The sequence below is a fragment of the Quercus robur genome, chromosome 8 (assembly GCF_932294415.1).
Source record: "Quercus robur chromosome 8, dhQueRobu3.1, whole genome shotgun sequence".
Taxonomy (NCBI): domain Eukaryota; kingdom Viridiplantae; phylum Streptophyta; class Magnoliopsida; order Fagales; family Fagaceae; genus Quercus; species Quercus robur.
In genome coordinates, this window is record NC_065541.1 from 46,713,310 (window position 1) to 46,730,442 (window position 17,133).

At 34.8% G+C, this 17,133-nt stretch overlaps 1 protein-coding gene across 3 annotated transcripts; it reads right to left on the reverse strand.

The window, feature by feature from the left end:
• Positions 1 to 6,728: 6,728 nt before the first annotated feature.
• Positions 6,729 to 15,646, reverse strand: LOC126696690 (probable galacturonosyltransferase 15). Of its 3 annotated transcripts, none has more exons than XM_050393373.1 (7): positions 15,486 to 15,646; positions 15,003 to 15,393; positions 14,146 to 14,189; positions 11,313 to 11,465; positions 8,069 to 8,650; positions 7,658 to 7,960; positions 6,729 to 7,326 (listed from the first exon to the last, which is right to left on the reverse strand). In XM_050393373.1, exons 2-7 carry the CDS (start codon positions 15,229 to 15,231, stop codon positions 7,042 to 7,044), a joined length of 1,596 nt encoding a protein of 531 aa, XP_050249330.1. In that variant the 5' UTR covers positions 15,232 to 15,393; positions 15,486 to 15,646; the 3' UTR covers positions 6,729 to 7,041. The 3 variants fall into 3 exon arrangements, with proteins under 3 accessions (XP_050249330.1, XP_050249328.1, XP_050249329.1); XM_050393371.1 differs by having other exon boundaries at positions 11,313 to 11,468; XM_050393372.1 differs by lacking the exon at positions 15,486 to 15,646 and having other exon boundaries at positions 11,313 to 11,468; positions 15,003 to 15,479.
• Positions 15,647 to 17,133: the final 1,487 nt, after the last annotated feature.

A 17,133-nucleotide genomic window follows, 5' to 3' on the forward strand; every position in this document is an offset into this window, starting at 1 on the left:
TTTATTATTATTTTGTTATTATTGCTTTTTTTTTTGAGAAAATATTATTGCTTAATTTGTTATTGTAATTATTTGTTTATTACTATATTTATGATTGTAATTGTATTTTAATTTTAAATATATGAAAATTGATGATAAGTTATTCAGGTTAGATATGACCTATTAATCCAATAGGTTATTAAACGGGTCATTTGTGCTGATCTTTACATGACTTGTTAATTAAATAAGTTAAATATGTCATGTTAGGTCGACCTGATTAATAAACAAGTCGGGTTAGGGTTAAGGATTCTTGACACATTTACTAAACAGGTTGGGTTCGGGTCAACCCATATTGTTGAGTACTCATGGCTCAACAAGATACGAACCCGACCCGCCAACATGAATTGCCACCCCTAATTTTCCTCTTGCCATAAAAAAATTTATAGATCTAAAATCTTTAAAAAAAATTTATACAAGCCCAAAAAATTTAGTCAAACAACAAAAATTACTAATAGCAAAGTTTAAAAAAATTAATTAAATCTAATACAACCAATTTTACCCAAAACAAACAACTTGATTCTCTAAAAAACCTAAACCAAGGGCGGCTTTACCCTTTGTTCAAGGGGTTCAAATGAACCCCCTGACTTCAAAATATATTATGGCAAACTTATTCCGAACTTATTCCGAACTTCAAAATATAAGTTTACAAACTTTAGATGATTTATCAAGGGGTTCAAATGAACCCCCTGACTTCAAAATATATTATGGCAAACTTATGCCATAATAGATCCTTTACTTGCTTTATCTGCTTCTTCACATTGCCAAAATGAACCCGACTCCAAGACTTTAACTGTTTCTTACAATTCTTAAGCTTAGTGACCATGGAACACTTGTGCAAACTTATTCCGAACTTAAGCTTAAGAATTGTAAGAAACAGTTAAAGTCTTGGAGTCGGGTTCATGTGAAGAAGCAGATAAAGCAAGTAAAGGATTTATTATGGCAAGCTGAAGAGGTTTTGGCCAGGACTGGGGAGCATGAGGAGGTTATTCGGTTTAAATCAGAATTGAATGCACTATATGAGAAAGAGGAGAAGATGTGGCAACAAATGTCCAGGGTTCAGTGGTTGAAGAATGGTGATTAGAACACAAAGTTTTTTCATGGGACTGCTACTCAAAGAAAGAGGAAGAATTTTATTAAGGGGTTGCGTGATGGGAATGGAGTTTGGCAGGAGGATGAAGAGGTTTTTTCGGCCATCATTACTGATTTCTATACTAATCTATTTACTTCTTCAAATCCACAAGGGCTTGACAGGGTTTTAGATGGGGTCAATACTGTGGTTACTGAGACTATGAATGCAGAGCTGATGAGGCCTTTTACTAGTGAAGAGGTGGGGATGACAATCAAGGAAATGGCCCCACTAAAAGCTCCTGGTTCAGATGGTATGCCGCCTTTATTTTACCAGACTTATCGGACTGATATCGGTATGGATGTTGCTCAAGCAGTTCTATCTTGCTTAAATTCAAGGTCTATTCTTAAATCTATTAACCATACCTTTATTACTTTGATTCCCAAAGTTCCCAATCCTGAAAGGATCTCAGATTTTTGACCTATAAGCCTATGTAATGTGATCTATAAGATTATTAGCAAGACAATTGCTAATCGCCTTAAGCCTATTCTTACTTCCATTATATCTAAGACCCAGAGCGCTTTTATTGCTGATAGATTGATCACTGATAATATTCTAATTGCCTTTGAATCTTTGCATCATATGAAGAATAGTTGTACAGGGAAGAAAGGTTTCATGGCTATGAAATTAGATATGAGCAAGGCATATGATAGGGTGGAATGGGTGTTTCTTGAAAAAATTCTTCTGAAGATGGGTTTCCCAGGTGCTTGGGTAGCTTTGATTATGGAGTATATTACCATTGTCTCGTACTCTATCCTTGTGAATGGGGAGCCGAAGGGTATGATAGTCCCTTCTAGAGGTTTAAGACAAGGAGATCCACTCTCTCCTTGTTTATTTCTTTTCTGTGCAGAGGGGTTGAATGCACTCTTACGAGGTGCTGTAGTGAATGGTGAAATTCAGGGTTTCTCCCTTTGTCGTAATGGACCTAAACTAACTCATTTATTTTTTGCAGATGATTGCCTAATCTTTTGCAGGTCTACCTTAGATGAGTGCAATAAAATTCAAGAGCTCTTAGATTATTATGAGATTGCATCAGACCAAGTGATTAATAAGGAAAAGACTACTCTTTGTTTCAGTAGGAATACAGATGAAGTAACCCAGGAAGCCATAAAAGTAGCCCTTGATGTTCCAGCCATTAGGCATTATGAGAAGTATTTGGGCTTACCCTCTTTTATTGGAAGAAATAGAACGGCGTGCTTTACTCAAATAAAAGAAAGAATATGGGGTCCTATGCAAGGTTGGAAGGAAAAGTTGTTGTCTCAAGCTGGCAGGGAGATTATGATTAAGGCAGTGGTCCAATCCATTCCGGTTTATTTGATGAGTGTGTTCAAGCTTCCAGTTAGCCTGTGTAAAGACATTGAAGCCATGGTTCGAAAATTTTGGTGGGGTAATGGGGATGCTAAGAAGATTCATTGGGTGAAATGGAGCTCTCTTTGTTCCCCAAAATCAATTGGCGGGATGGGGTTTTGGGATTTCCAAAAGTTTAATAATGCTTTGTTAGCAAAACAGGTTTGGCGTCTTATCCATAATCGAGACTCCCTTCTTTTTAAAGTTTTTAGTGCTAAGTATTTCCCTCATGGTAATATTATGGAGGTGGAGGTTCATCCTAAATGTTCTTATGCCTGGCGGAGTATTCTTCAAGCACGTGGAGTTATTGAACAAGGGGCTATTTGGAGGGTTGGTGATGGAAATTTGATTGATGTGTGGCGACATAGGTGGCTGCCTGATCCTAATCACAGTAAGATTATTTCTCCCAGAACTGACTCTTCAGTTCATCGAGTTTGTGATTTGTTCTTCCCTGATACAAGAGTTTAGGACCCGGGTCGTCTTGAGAGTTGTTTAATTCCATGGGAGGCAGAATTGGTGAGGAGGATTCAAGTCTGTGAGGATGGGGCAAAGGACACTCTGATTTGGCCTCTAACCAGTGATGGGGATTATAGTGTTAGGAGTGCTTACCGAATGTTAGTATCTGTCGATTCTATTCTTCAGCCGAGCTCATCTAGTTCGGGTAATCCTGGGTTGGTGTGGAAGAAAATTTGGAAGATGAGAGTTCCTAATAAGATCCGGCACTTTATTTGGCGCGCTGCAAAGGATTCTCTGCCTACGAAACAGAACTTAAAAGCCCGGCATATCCCAATTAATGAGGTTTGTGATGGGTGTGGTGAGCATACGGAGTCGACTGTGCATTGCTTATGGCTCTGTGATCAAGTGCGGTCAGTATGGATGTCGCTCCAGGAGTTTCGGTCTTTGGTTCATAAGAAGTTTCGGACCTTTTATGAATTATTGGAGGAAGTTCTTAGTACAGAGTCGAATCGGAAGGTCGCTCTGTTCGTCACTGTGGCATGGTGTTTATGGCAGCGTCGAAATCGTATGAGGCAACGTCAGCCATCTTGGCAGCTTCATGAGCTGGGTGAACATGCGCATAGGATGGTTGATGAATTTTGGAACGTGAATTCAAAATAGCATGGTGCGTCTATCCCTCGTTCAGTGGTTCGCTGGTCTCCTCCGCCTGAGGACCGTTTCAAAATAAATTTTGATGCAGCTTATTTTGAGGATTCGGGTTCAGCAGGTATTGGTGTAGTTTGTCGAGATCATTCCGGGCAAGCTATTGCGGCTCTATGTCAGAATTTGGGCAAGGTGCAGTTAGTTGAGATGGCTGAAGCTTTGGCTGCTCGAAGAGCTGTGATTTTCGCCAGGGAGATGAGTTTGTTTGACATTATTGTTGAAGGTGACTGCCTTACTGTTATTCAGGCTTTGCTGCGTGTTGGCCTCGCTGCTGTTTAGCCATATCATTGATGAGACAAAAAGACTTGGTGGAGTATTACGAAGTTGTATGTTCCAACATGTCAGGAGGGATGGGAATAGATTAGCTCACTGTCTAGCTAAAAAAGCAGTTTTATTTGCAGGTTTTGAGGTTTGGGTAGAAGACTTACCCGAGGACGTGGATGTTGTTTTCCAGTCGGATCTTTCTTAAATTGGTTTTTGTTTCGTTGCTTTTTTTGTAGTTCGTTTTTTATTATTAATAAAATTTCGCTTACCTTTTTCTAAAAAAAAAAAAAAAAAAAAAAAAAAAAGAAAAGAAAAGAAAAAGAAAAAGAAAGAAAGACAACTGCGCTAAGCCACATCAATAAATAGGTCATACGACATATGTTTCTATATTTATTGACGCGATTCATTAATGTTTAAGAATTAAAATACGTGATATTGGGTTTATGTGTCCTTATTTGTAATGGGACAAGAGGTCCAATAATCAATATATATATATATATATGTTTTTTTTTAACATATATACAATTAAGCATATAATAAATATGTGGCTGTTAAAAGCTTTTTCTGTAGATGTAAGCCATCTAGCCGAATTACGTGACTAACACCAGACAGAAAGAGCTCTAGAAAGAACCATTAGTTTCTTAAGAGATTGACTCTTAAGTAAGATTGAACTCTTTTCTTTGATTGTGATCTTCCACTATTAAAATCCTAATTAATTAATCAAGATATATACATTATCTAGAGGATAAATATAATTATCTTAAAATAAATTAAAAAAATAACGCATTATCCATATGAAATGATCTAGTGGTTGCATCTTGCATGTCTATGGTCCACCGTAATCAAAATTAACTAATAAGATTATATCTTTCAATTAAATTTTAAACTTTTAATTAATTTGTTTAAACTAATAAATTAAGGATTATGTTAATAGATGCCCTTAGAGTAATGGTTTAGGAAAAAATTTTATATCACTTTTATTGGAAATTGAAAAAACTGTTAATTTTTTTTTTTCTTTTGAGTAACATACTTTTTAAAAATAGTTCATTTAACTTTTCCCATAAATTAATATAGGGATAATTCCTTGAATGCATGTGTGTGATATGAATATGAATCAACCAATCAGATTCAAGCATTAATAAACATGAGATAGGGACAAATGGGTAAAGTCTTGTGTCACATAAAGTGGCACAAAAAAAGCCACAACTTGCCCATGTGGCGAGCTATGATTGGTGGAGGGGTGTCCCATCACCACCCACTCACCAACCACAACTTGCCACATGGGCGAGTTGTGGCTTTTTCTGTGCCACTTTATGTGGTACTAGAAGGACTTGGGACAAATGAAAGAGATAGGGTGTAGAATATTCGGTAGGTTTTTTGGGTCTATATTCAATTAGGAGGTCCCATAGTGTTGTTACCTATGCTGTATTGGATGTTAATTTCCACACATTTGGGATTTTTTTTTTTTTTTTTCCCCTAAAATAAAATGTTCTTATGAAATCTCATACGGGTGAATTTAGGTTAGGCAGAAATCAATTTTTCTAGCAAAATTCTGAATCAGATTTTGGGCCATCTCACTCAATCAACTGTCGCATGAACTATTTGCTTGCTTTAATTATTCACTCCAGCAAGTTTAACTTTCACTCCTATACTTTTAATTTAGAGCTCTACTTTTTTTGAAATTGAATTGCATTGACAATTTGACATAATCTGAAGGAATCGATTACTTTTGTAGGCAACAATGCAAACTCGCATACTATATACAATGATTGGCGTGATGGTCTCAAGTCTCACACGCAGTCTAATCTTGCACATTCTAGAGCCCCAATCTCACTAGGGGTTCCAAGTGCAATTCTTTAACGCTCACCCTACCGGTAGTAATTAACAGTTGGTTCAACCTAAAGACTAGCTAGTTACAACTCAGTATTTACAGCCAATGACAAGAATAATTGCACTTACTAAACAATTCTGGTCATTTTACTTCTAATCAAGAGACAACTGATTCTCATTTCCCTGCTAGAAGAGTAGTTCAATTTGCAGATCTTGATATATGGATAGAAAATCTACCAACTCAGCTGGATTATGTATTCCAAGTTGATTTAGTTCATTAATAAAGTATTTCTTATTTGAACAACTGATGCGGTGTACTGTGTAGCATGCTTACCATTAAAGGCTGAAAGCTGAAACCCATTTTACTCATACGACGGTTAAATTTGGAATCATACAGTTTTCTTCCAAATAAAATATTGCACTAACAGTGCACTACCATGATACCAAACATAGCACATTGCCATATGAGGGAGTGGATATCACAGTATTATCAAGTTATCATTTGTCATGGTCCGAGAGAATACTAGTCACATTTGTGTTATACCCACAGGGTAATCAAGTTACACTTACAGTTGAGATTCAAATTGCTTATATAGCCTGAATTGATTTAATACAGATCCAATGTATGGCTCAACATAGGTCTACACAGTACACTCATACAGTCCAATCTAATTTGATCCAGACATTTGATGATATCACAGTAGAGTTTCTAAATTCCAGAGTACGTTCCTCTCATTTGTGAGTCATTCCCAATCATTCTAAGAGATTTCACTCTAGCCTTGTAATTCCTCTCTTCATAATAAACAAAAACTTCATTTTTCCTGCTATTTAATTTTGGTTCTTGATTATTTTTTCAACATTAATTACTTTGGAAAATGATGGATAAAACCCATCAGTTATGTCAACAAAACTATCAAATGGTAAACCAATATCCGCTACACCCATATATGCTTAAATAGAAAACTAACCATAATAAACCGGTTTCACCATTAAAGATCACTAACAGGTTCAAATTACCTGACTAAAAGTAATTTACAATATTGTTAGACAGCTACACGTTCCTTATATCTCTTGAAGGTTTAAAGATCCTGGCGCTATAGGTATATTGCGTGGAGCCTGTGGCTATTTTCTATTATGGACAAAAAGTAACTAATACAGTGCTATACAGAGCTGAGCGTGAGCAGAGACTGAAGGCAAAACCTTCTTCCCTCTGGTCCCATACTGTGCCTCTGGTATTTTCCCAAAATTAAAATATGTGCAAGAGAACTTCGCCCTCTTTACCCCATGATTCTACATTTCCTAATGAACTTGTTTGAAAAATTTACATGCTTATTCCATAATCTCCGTACCTCTGGAAGCCCAATTTCAAGCCACGGCTTTGCAGGGCCACTGAAATGTATAACAGCAGCATCTTCCAATGTCTCTTGATAAACTTCTGGGTATTGATAACCTAATCCAGCCACATGCCAAGATGGATCAATAGGATGTACATGACCCTTGAAAGCTAGCAAGGAAGGTGGAAGAACTCCTGGAGACCATAATGCCAACCCGGATTCCAGGTTCTGCGAAATAAGGTAACAATATTATGGCCACAAACTAGGATGACATAACTTTTCATTATGAGGACCAAAATAAACGTAATTAATCATGAATGCAGGAAATCTAGAATAATATTTGTGAACCAGAGAGATCATTTTTCAATTCACTCATGTTCAACAATAAGAAAACATTTTTCCTCTTCCTCCGTATGAGACCAATCACATTTGGTCAATCACCCATGGGCATAAGGATTGAAACAAGTATTAAACACCACCTCTTTGAAAATGACATTTCACAAAAGATCTTTATTCTACACCCATCTGGAGATTAACAAGTATAAGGGAATATGCTTACAAGTTTTAACCATTGATGGTAAGTTGCAGTCATATTGGTTCTCCTCCAAGCTCCTATATCAAAGACATTCATGCCATACAGCCATGCACAACGATCATGGTCAAAGTGGGATGATATATATGGATGCGAAAAGTTCAAGTAGTCGCTGTATTTTCTTCCCGGGCAACAGTCACCTCCACACCATGAATTAAAAACTGCACCAACAACTTTCCCGTTGAGATCTAATTCCCACAAAGATGATATGTCATGTTGTACTACAATATCATCATCCAAGAACACTATCTTGTTGAGATCTGGAAACAGCTGTGTGGCCCATGAAAATGAGATGATAAATCAATAAATCATAAAGTATTCATATTCGATATTTATCATTCAACTAGAGAAGATGCTGTGAAAATTTTGGATAATTACCTCAGGGATATAGACTCGGAGATGATTAAGGAGGGAGAGGGAGCTGGGGCTTAAAGGCTCGAGATATCTTGTATGTGCTCCATCATACTCAAAATCTTCTTTTTTCAAATTATTGTAGTATTGCTTCCAAATTATGCGATGAATCTCTAACATCTCTTTAACTTCAACATTTGCTTCCTGAGACCAGTCATATTGGTGCAATCCCTTAACTTCCACCACAGCAGATTTAACAGGATTGGTTGCAAACCAAGCATGCATTGGGGTGTACGTTTTTTTGTCAGTAACTATGTGGAACACTAATTTTTCGGGGTTGGCTGAGTTTTGGATCGTAGAAGAGACAACAACAGAGGCAGCAAGGACATTATCAGTTAGGAGGACAAGGTGAAGAAATGAGGAGTCAGCAAGGCGAGAAACATATTCTGGTGGGGGTAAACGAGATCGAGCCATGGCATTTACAGCATACTCTTCAGCCAGTTTGAGGCAAAGACAATGTAAGCTCTTAGGGACACCATGTGAAGCTAAATGCCAGTAAATAGACTCACGCTGTCTGGCTGACTGTACCTTGTGCTCCATCTGTTGTAGCTGGATATTTTGAAAATAAATTTCCTCTTAGACTTTGAAAGGATTGACACTTTGTAATATAATTGTTTTTTTTTAAATGCAGAATTAAGCATCAAACTGGCCTATTTCTCTATGAAATGATAATCCCATGACAGTTTTGCTAATTCATTTTTATACAAAGTAGTAATGCAAAATGATCTACATCAATCAATTATATTCATGCTATTACTTTTCTCATACAGTTAATTCTCATAGGAACATAAATAATCCACATAACAATCAGGTAACCAAGCTGCCCCCGTGCTCTTCCTTCCTATACTTAGATGATCAAAACAACAACAGCCAACCCAACATACATACACACGCATAGACACTATACCCACCTACATGTCTACATTCACTTGCGCAGTCACACACAATTCAAACCAAGTAGTTTTTACAAATGAGTAGCATCAAAGGAAGCATGGACAGAAGAAAAGGATATGGGTACAATGAAATGTGGATAGGTTGATACAGAAAAAATATTAAAAAGTAGCATAAAATGGCAGATATTTCATAGTTATACATTTTGTTATGCCTTCCTATTTATTATTTACAGTTATATGCCCATTGTACACTAAAGAGGAACATATCTAAGAGCTTAAGGTGTATTTGATGCATAAGTTTACAAACTGTAGATGATTTATCAAATTGCATTGGAAAGCATCCGAGAAGTATTGTATCTAATACAAATATGACTCTTTTCTAGAAGCATCCGTGCAATATAGGAAACACAAGTCTGAAAAAACCGATTAGTTGGCTCTTGGGGAGCAGAAGGGAAGAACGGGTGCCACTTGCCCCTCTAATGGAGGTCAAGAGATGAGTGAAAAGGCATACATTTCTTCCTTCTATTTCAGGTCCCACAAACCCAAAAGGCCAATAAACTATCGGGCTAAAAATACAATCATATCATATAAATGCTTTATACTTATTGCCCCATTTGTGCAGCACATCACATCATAGAAGCTGCCTATGAGGAGGCTACATGCAGGTCAAACTAAAGCTTTTCAGAAGACTATATTCACTATAAATTCTTCGAGGATGCATAGCAAGCTTCGACCAGCAATTTGAAAAAAAAAAGTAAGGTATATCAAAGAATATGATCCATGAAAAATAACAGCTAAAGCCCATTGAGAAATCTAAAGTTTTTTTGGGAAAAGAAAAAGATTAAAAAAAAAAAAAAAGAAAGAAAAAAGAAAAAAAGATGCTGAATACAAAAAGAAGGGTAAGAATTGACAAGGCATCTTAATTTATATGTTTGTCTCAAAAACTAAGTGAAGCACGGATCATTTACTTAAATCTACTTCATCTACGGAGAATTTGAAATCCATGATTCAAACCTAAATTTCCAAACATTAAAAATGATAGAGGTCAACCAATATTAGGCACACTTTTATTAATTAAATGAAGCTAGGAGCCAATTTAAGAATTTAACCATATACTTACAAGGACTAAATGTTAAAAACTATTTTCTTACTTCAGATAAATTTATTAAGAAGGAATTGACAATGATTTGTTTGTGAACCACTACTCATTTCAACTCAGATTCAAACCCTAAACAAAAGTTCCTTTTTCTTATTCCATTTTTAAAGTTGCAGCTTGCAGAACCTGTATAAAATCTAGACCATGATTGATTCAGCCAAGTTGCTACCCTTTTTTTCACCCAAAAAAAAAAAGTTGCTACCTTTTCAAAGATCATACCTAGTGGTCCCAACAGCCCTAACAAAAAAACTCATAAAATTCCTGCAAAAGATGTACTGTAACTGCTACACTTCATCATAAATAGCTATATAACATTAAAAAAAAAAGAAATGACATAGTAATGATAGCTAAAGAATTTCATGCCATCAAAGAAAAGTGCTTTTCCTTTCATGCCATCCACTTGTTTGGCTTATGTATTTACTTTGTTTATGTACCAATGCTAAGATTAATAAACCAATGAAATTAAACTCTCTTAGACGGCCTATTGTTGTAGAGTTGCCAATTTTCAACCTATCACTCATCACATGCACTTCACGTGTAATGTGAACAAATTCTACGCTTTTCCATAAACTCCGTTATCTATCTTCTTTTAGCTCTTATGTTTAAAGCTAACACAATGTTTTTCACAACTTCTTTCACGTCAACATTTGTATATAAATTAAGTAATACTACAAACAAAACAAATTTCACATATGATGGGTTGGTAGACACCACTGACACTACTTTATTATCCACTTTTAACAACTTGCTAATTTATTGTCAATTTTAGCGTGCCTTATTGTAAGTTTCTGCAGTTAATATAACTGGATGCTTTTGGATAACTGTGCAAACAATTATGGCTAGGGTTTAGGGTTTGGTTTGGTACCCATTCTACCTAGCTCCCACAGACTCATTATTCAAGACAAGGACAATTCACTAAGTATAATATTGAAAACTACTTATTATATCGTTCGTTCAAAAGAATATAGTTACTATAAAAATCATACTCCATTAAGATCATGCATAGAGATTAGAGTCACCCAGACCCAAATACAGTAAAGCCAACTAACTATAATAGTAGATAAGATGTCACCCTATGCATGCTATAAATCCCAACAATGACTCAAAAGATAACAGAAACCAAATAAGAAGAAATAAAAGACAAAAGTAGAAATATAAGTACCATAGCCTTGGTTTTGAAAGCGAATGCCTTGACATCTTGTCTTTTTGACGTCATCTCCTTTACTAGCTCATTGAACGACCCTATTCGTTCCTCATTAATGTTGTTACCTTCCTTATTAGCCTCAACTAGTGCTCTACTTAGCTCCTCTCTAAGCTTCTTTATTGTACATGCATGACCACGGTAAGAAACACAACACCATCAATAATCATTATCATTACCCCCTTTTGAAACAATCTACAAAAATAGCAATCTATTAAACCGTGTTGACGTGTGGTGACGTGGTCCATATTACATGAAGATGGAGAAAAGCTAGAATGCCAGTTATATATTTTTTGGATGATTCCATGAAAATTTATGCAACTCTCGTGGACATTTTCGATAACAACGTTTGATAGTCGTGGATCTAGCAGTTCTGCACTACACCAATTATTGCATTTCGTTTGTTTCTACTTTTTATTGTTGTCAAAAGAAAGATAAAGATAAAACTGAAAAGAGAATCAAGTGGATGACTTGACGAGAATATCATGATTGCGGTACAACTGGCCACGTGTCCTAGAAAGAAAGCAACTGGTGGAAATGCTACATCCGTGGTTCCTCGAAATGAGTGCATCCACGGACTGTATTCGGTATTTCCTAAGACCATAATGCCATTGAGCTTTTAATGGTTTTAACGAAAAATGCCATTTGTCATTCTAAAATACCTAATATTGACTATTATTTTTATTAAAATACTTTTTTTTAAAATTAAAATACCTAATATTGAATATAGTTTGCTTTTTAGATTGTACTGTACTATTATTGGCTATAGTAGTAGAATGAATAATCTTTCCTTCCTTTCATTTTTTTGAAAAAAGATTAAGAGTGTTTGGTACGCTATTTCAAACAATAATTTTCAATTTTTAAACAATATTATACGTATTTTTACACTTTCACCCATACATATTTTCACACATATTTTCAAACAACAAAACACATATTTCTAAGTGCATGTACCAAACACCCCATAAATATCTTAACAAATGTTTGGTATATTTCGATTGTGATCACTTGGATGCTTAGTGGGCCCCTGTTTTCATCAAATTGCGCAATACTATTGTTTGCTCGCACTACAAACAAATCATTGTTTGCTCACACTACAAACAAATCATTCTTTCTAACGAAAATTCTAGTTTAATTATCACTACAGAAAGAAATGTCAATCAACTAGGCTTGAAAATTTGCAATTTCGCATATTAAGTTATTTGATATTGGATTATGAGAGAGAGAGAGAGAAGGTGGGAGTTAGTAAAAAGAAAAAGTTATGCTAATGTCATCCTAAGTGATTTCATAATAAAATTATTTTCTAATCCTAAGTGATTTTATAATAAAATTATTTTCTAACATTTTTTTTTTCATAAAATGTATGATTTCGTTAGAAATTTGGGACGCAAATTAAGTGTTCGTTCAGGAGTTGTTGAAAAAAATTTAGCTTTTTGGTTTTTGTCTAAGCTCTTTTTTTTTTTTTTTTTTTTTTCAAAATAAACAAAATTTTAGTTTAAAAAAAAAAACATATTTAACATGAAAATTATATATATATATATATATATTTTTAATAACTACTATGCAAATAAACTATCAAAAATATGAAAAATACTAAATGAATGCTAAACATTTTCTTCTTGAACTACCAAAGTTGGATAACAAAAATCATCATACTGTTTGCTATTACTAATATAGACATACTACCACAAATGTTTAAGAAAAAATAAGAGGCTGTTTGGTACATCATTTTAAACACAAATTTTCAATTTTTAAACAATATTATACGTATTTTTACACATTTTTTTACCCATACGTGTTTCTTAAAAAATTGAAAACTGTTGTTTAAACACACATATCAAACAAACTCTAAAAGTTGTTGACAACTCATGCAAATAATTTATCAAATAACGTCAGTAGGATGATTTGGACAAGACCAGCTTTGCTTTCTGTCTTTCACTCTGTGTCATACTTAATTGAGAATATAGAACACGTATATGAAAATAAAAGAGAATAAAATGTAGGAAACATTGTAGGGAATTCAAAGAAATTGGGATGAAAACAATCAAGCAAAGACGGAGGAGTCAAAAATCAAACTGATGAAAAATTGGCTGCATATGTAGAAACATAAAAAATATATAAAAAAAGGTATCCCCCATGAGTTATGACTCAAACCTAACAGTTGTGAATGTGACTCATGACTCAAACCTAACAGTTGTGAATGTGACAAGTTCAATAAGATCAAGCCCTTACAAAAAATAATTAGTGTCCGTTTGTTTTAGTTTAAAATATTTACAGTCAGCTTACCTTAATTTTAATAAGGTACAATAATACTTTTAACACAGTTATTATTTTCCAAACAACATGAATTAATGAAAATAACCTCATCAAAAACTCAAAATGCAACCATGCATGGATACAAAAGGTTCCAGTGGATTTAGCCTAAGACAATGACAAGGACAATAGAAGTTTCCATCTAGTTGGAGTAATGTTAAGGATACATATAATAACATAAGTTATGCCACAACTTGCTAAAGTGGCGAGTTGTTAGCGGTAGAGATGTGATGATAGATTTATATACAAACACACCTCTACCACTTACCACGCAAATGAATTGTGGCATAAATTATGTCATTTCATGTATCCTAACAACGTTCCATTTCAACCGCACAGTGTATAGCCAACATCACTGAAGCATGGTACACCGTTTTTTTTTTTTTTTGGGTATCTTTTAGAATGTAAAATTAAAATCGAGAAGCATATTCCAAAAATAATCAATGAAGGGTATTTTCGTCATTAGGTCTGAAAAACTTACCAGAGACGTGTCAGCCCCACTGAAAAATCTCCACCCTATACAATCTGGAAAAATAAATAAATAAATTAATTAATTTTGTCTGAGACGAGAATAATCCAAAAATACAAAAGAATGTACGTCGGAAACATAGAACACCCGTGAAACCATTTACGCTTGGGGTCCCCGAACAAATAATATATATATATATATATATATGTATGTATAACTTTTTTTACTTTTTGAAGGAAATATATATATGAATTAAAACCTATTTTTGGTAAGAGAAAAAAAAAGAGAAGAAAATCAAAGCCTTAATACAAAACTCGTTTGGAAGTGCTTGTACCATAAGACAAAACTCACAATATTCTGAAGTAGATATGCGTCATGCTCTGAGCACTTGTACCCTCTGCCAAAATCCATGTAACCCAAGGCTACGGGGAAGAAACGTTTTGTACCGAATGTACAATTACACACAGTACAGTTTAATTAACTAATCCAATCAACTCCAATGCATTCCCAATCATTTTTAATAAAAATTTTAAGATTAAATTATTCTTCTAATCATTCAGCCAAAAAATCTTAAAAGAAAACCTATGCTATTTTCATATTAATTCTGTTGGTATGTTACTATTAGAAATGACTAGAATTTATATGAAAATGGAAAATCAAATGTAAATATGATCCTAATGGATCAAAATGAAAATTTTCCAGTAACAAAAGTGTACTATAGTCAAATTTCAAAGTCTAGTCTTCCAAAACAGAAAAGCAAATTGAAAGTCCTTCTGATTTCTTTATTTAGAAAATTGCACACATACTCCTTCTCAGAAAATAAATAAATAAAAAATCTAAAAATTAAGAAAAGGGAAATTAGAATTTACCGAGAGGAGAATAGCAAGCAGTGGTGGATTCGAGAACCAAAAACGCAATCCTAACGAAGAGAAACGGCAGCACGATCCCGAGCACCAGCACCACCGGAAGCAAAGTCCGGCTCGGAATCCGACGGCTCAACGCCGTCGTCGCCTTCGCCGTCTCCGGCAATCCCTTCCCGGTGTCGGGGCTCGATATAGTCAGTCGCTTTATCCCCTTCGTCGATATGTAAAACTTCATCTTCTAGAACCTTCCTTCGCTCCCCTTAACAACAATGATAAGATCTCCTCTAATTCCATGAATATGAGAGATTTTTAATTCCCCCCAAAAAAAAACCTGTTCCAGCTTCCAAAATTTTTACTATCGGTGCCTCGTGTTTGTGCTCATTTATGAGTGCGAGATCTGGAAGGAGAAAATATGTAGAAAGCAAAAGAGGCTTGAGATTTGAAATGCGAGGAGGAGAGTGTGAAAATGGTAATGGGAAAAGCATTTACCTCAATTTGGGAGACTCGATGAGATCACATCACACACGCTATTGTGCTTTGCTGCCCAGATATTGTGGAAAACGATATGTATATATAATAATAATAATAAAAATAAATTGTAATATTTAAATGTAATTAAATTGGAGAGAGAGAGAGAGAGAGAGAGAGAGAGTGAAAAGCCAAAACTGAAGCCGCGTTCAAAGCCGCGGGAAAGAAAAGGAGCGCAGCGCAATGTGATTTGCCCTTGGTTTTTCTTTGGAATTACTGATTTTGCCATTCGGTATCAGGACTTGGTTCACCGACACATTGCCGAATGACATGCCAACAGTTGTTTTGAAACTTTCCGTATTCAGCTCCCTTCCTCTCGCTTCCTAGTACCCAGTTAGCTTTGTTTACTTGCTACCATAAAAGTCTAGAATAGATTAGCATAAACAAAGTTGACCAATCTGAAAACAGGCGATTGATACATAATACAGGTTATAATAACACTAATTATAATTATAATTATCGTTTCAAAATTGTGATTTTTTTTTATATATATATAAAAAGTGTGCAATTTGTTATGTCAGTAGTATTATTATTACTTGTATCTTGACAAAATATTTTTTAGACTTTGAAAGAAAATTCACAAACATGATGATATTTTTAAGTAGTTTTTTATTATTAAACTAAAAAACTAAACAAATAAATTAATTAAAATGGGGGAGGAGGGGGGGGGGGGTAAGGGGGTTATTCAAGAGTTAACTATGTCTTGAATCACTTGAATCACCCTTACTTGCAAAAATATGTATATAAATTGTTGGGTTATAAATTGACCCCGGTTAATTAGTTCAATTATCCAAGTTGATTAATTAGGTAAAATTACATGCAAATTGTGGAGGCACCAATAAATCACCAAATAAACTAAGTTGTAGCAAAAATTAAATTGACACAGTGATTTGTTGATGAATAGGGAAAACCTCTTGCAAGGAAGAAATCTCATTAGGTGAATTTCAGGACACCACTTCTAATAATCTACTAATCAAAAATACCAACCTATAGTTGAACCTTTGTTTCAATCCCCAATTGGACTTTATCTTATAGAGACTTCTTCCCTTTTTGCACAAATCTCCAATTTGTGACTAACTCTTTTGCACAAATCTCCAATTTGTGACTAACTCTTTTGCACAGATCTTAATATGTGACTAACTCCATAGCAACCCTTTGATTGTTATAGTTGATTTGCAGCAGTTTCATATAGAAACACTAATAAAATCTTCACTGTTGGTGCCAAAGAATTTGCTTGATTATAGAACTCAAAGACGTACAAGAAACACAATAATATCTCTTTCTTCTGTAGGAGGAGGCTAAGGTTTCAAAAAGAAAATCTTATGAAACTTTCTAGGGTTATAATTTTCTTTTTCCACCTCATTATTTTAAATAGGAGCTTAATGAGTCTTTTTAAATAGGCTCTCCTATTCCAATTAGATTTACACAAAATTGGACTTTCCTAGTCTTATAAAGATTATACAAACCTATAAACAAATAGCCTCTTAGAATAAAACATTACTGGCTATATTCTGAAATCTGTCAACTTGATAAATCGAGAGGTGTCGAGCTTGTGTCAAGATTCACCATTAATTCTCAATAGATGCTAGTGTCGAGACCAATGTCAAGC

Excerpts from the sequence above, each read along its gene's own strand:
- LOC126696690 (XM_050393371.1), bottom strand. The coding sequence starts at position 15,231 with ATGAAGTTTTACATATCGACGAAGGGGATAAAGCGACTGACTATATCG. Across the intron at positions 11,469-14,145 it reads GTGGGGCTGACACGTCTCTG|AAGCTTAGAGAGGAGCTAAG; the intron begins GTAAGTTTTTCA and ends TGTACAATAAAG. Across the intron at positions 7,961-8,068 it reads TCCGAGTCTATATCCCTGAG|CTGTTTCCAGATCTCAACAA; the intron begins GTAATTATCCAA and ends TGGGCCACACAG.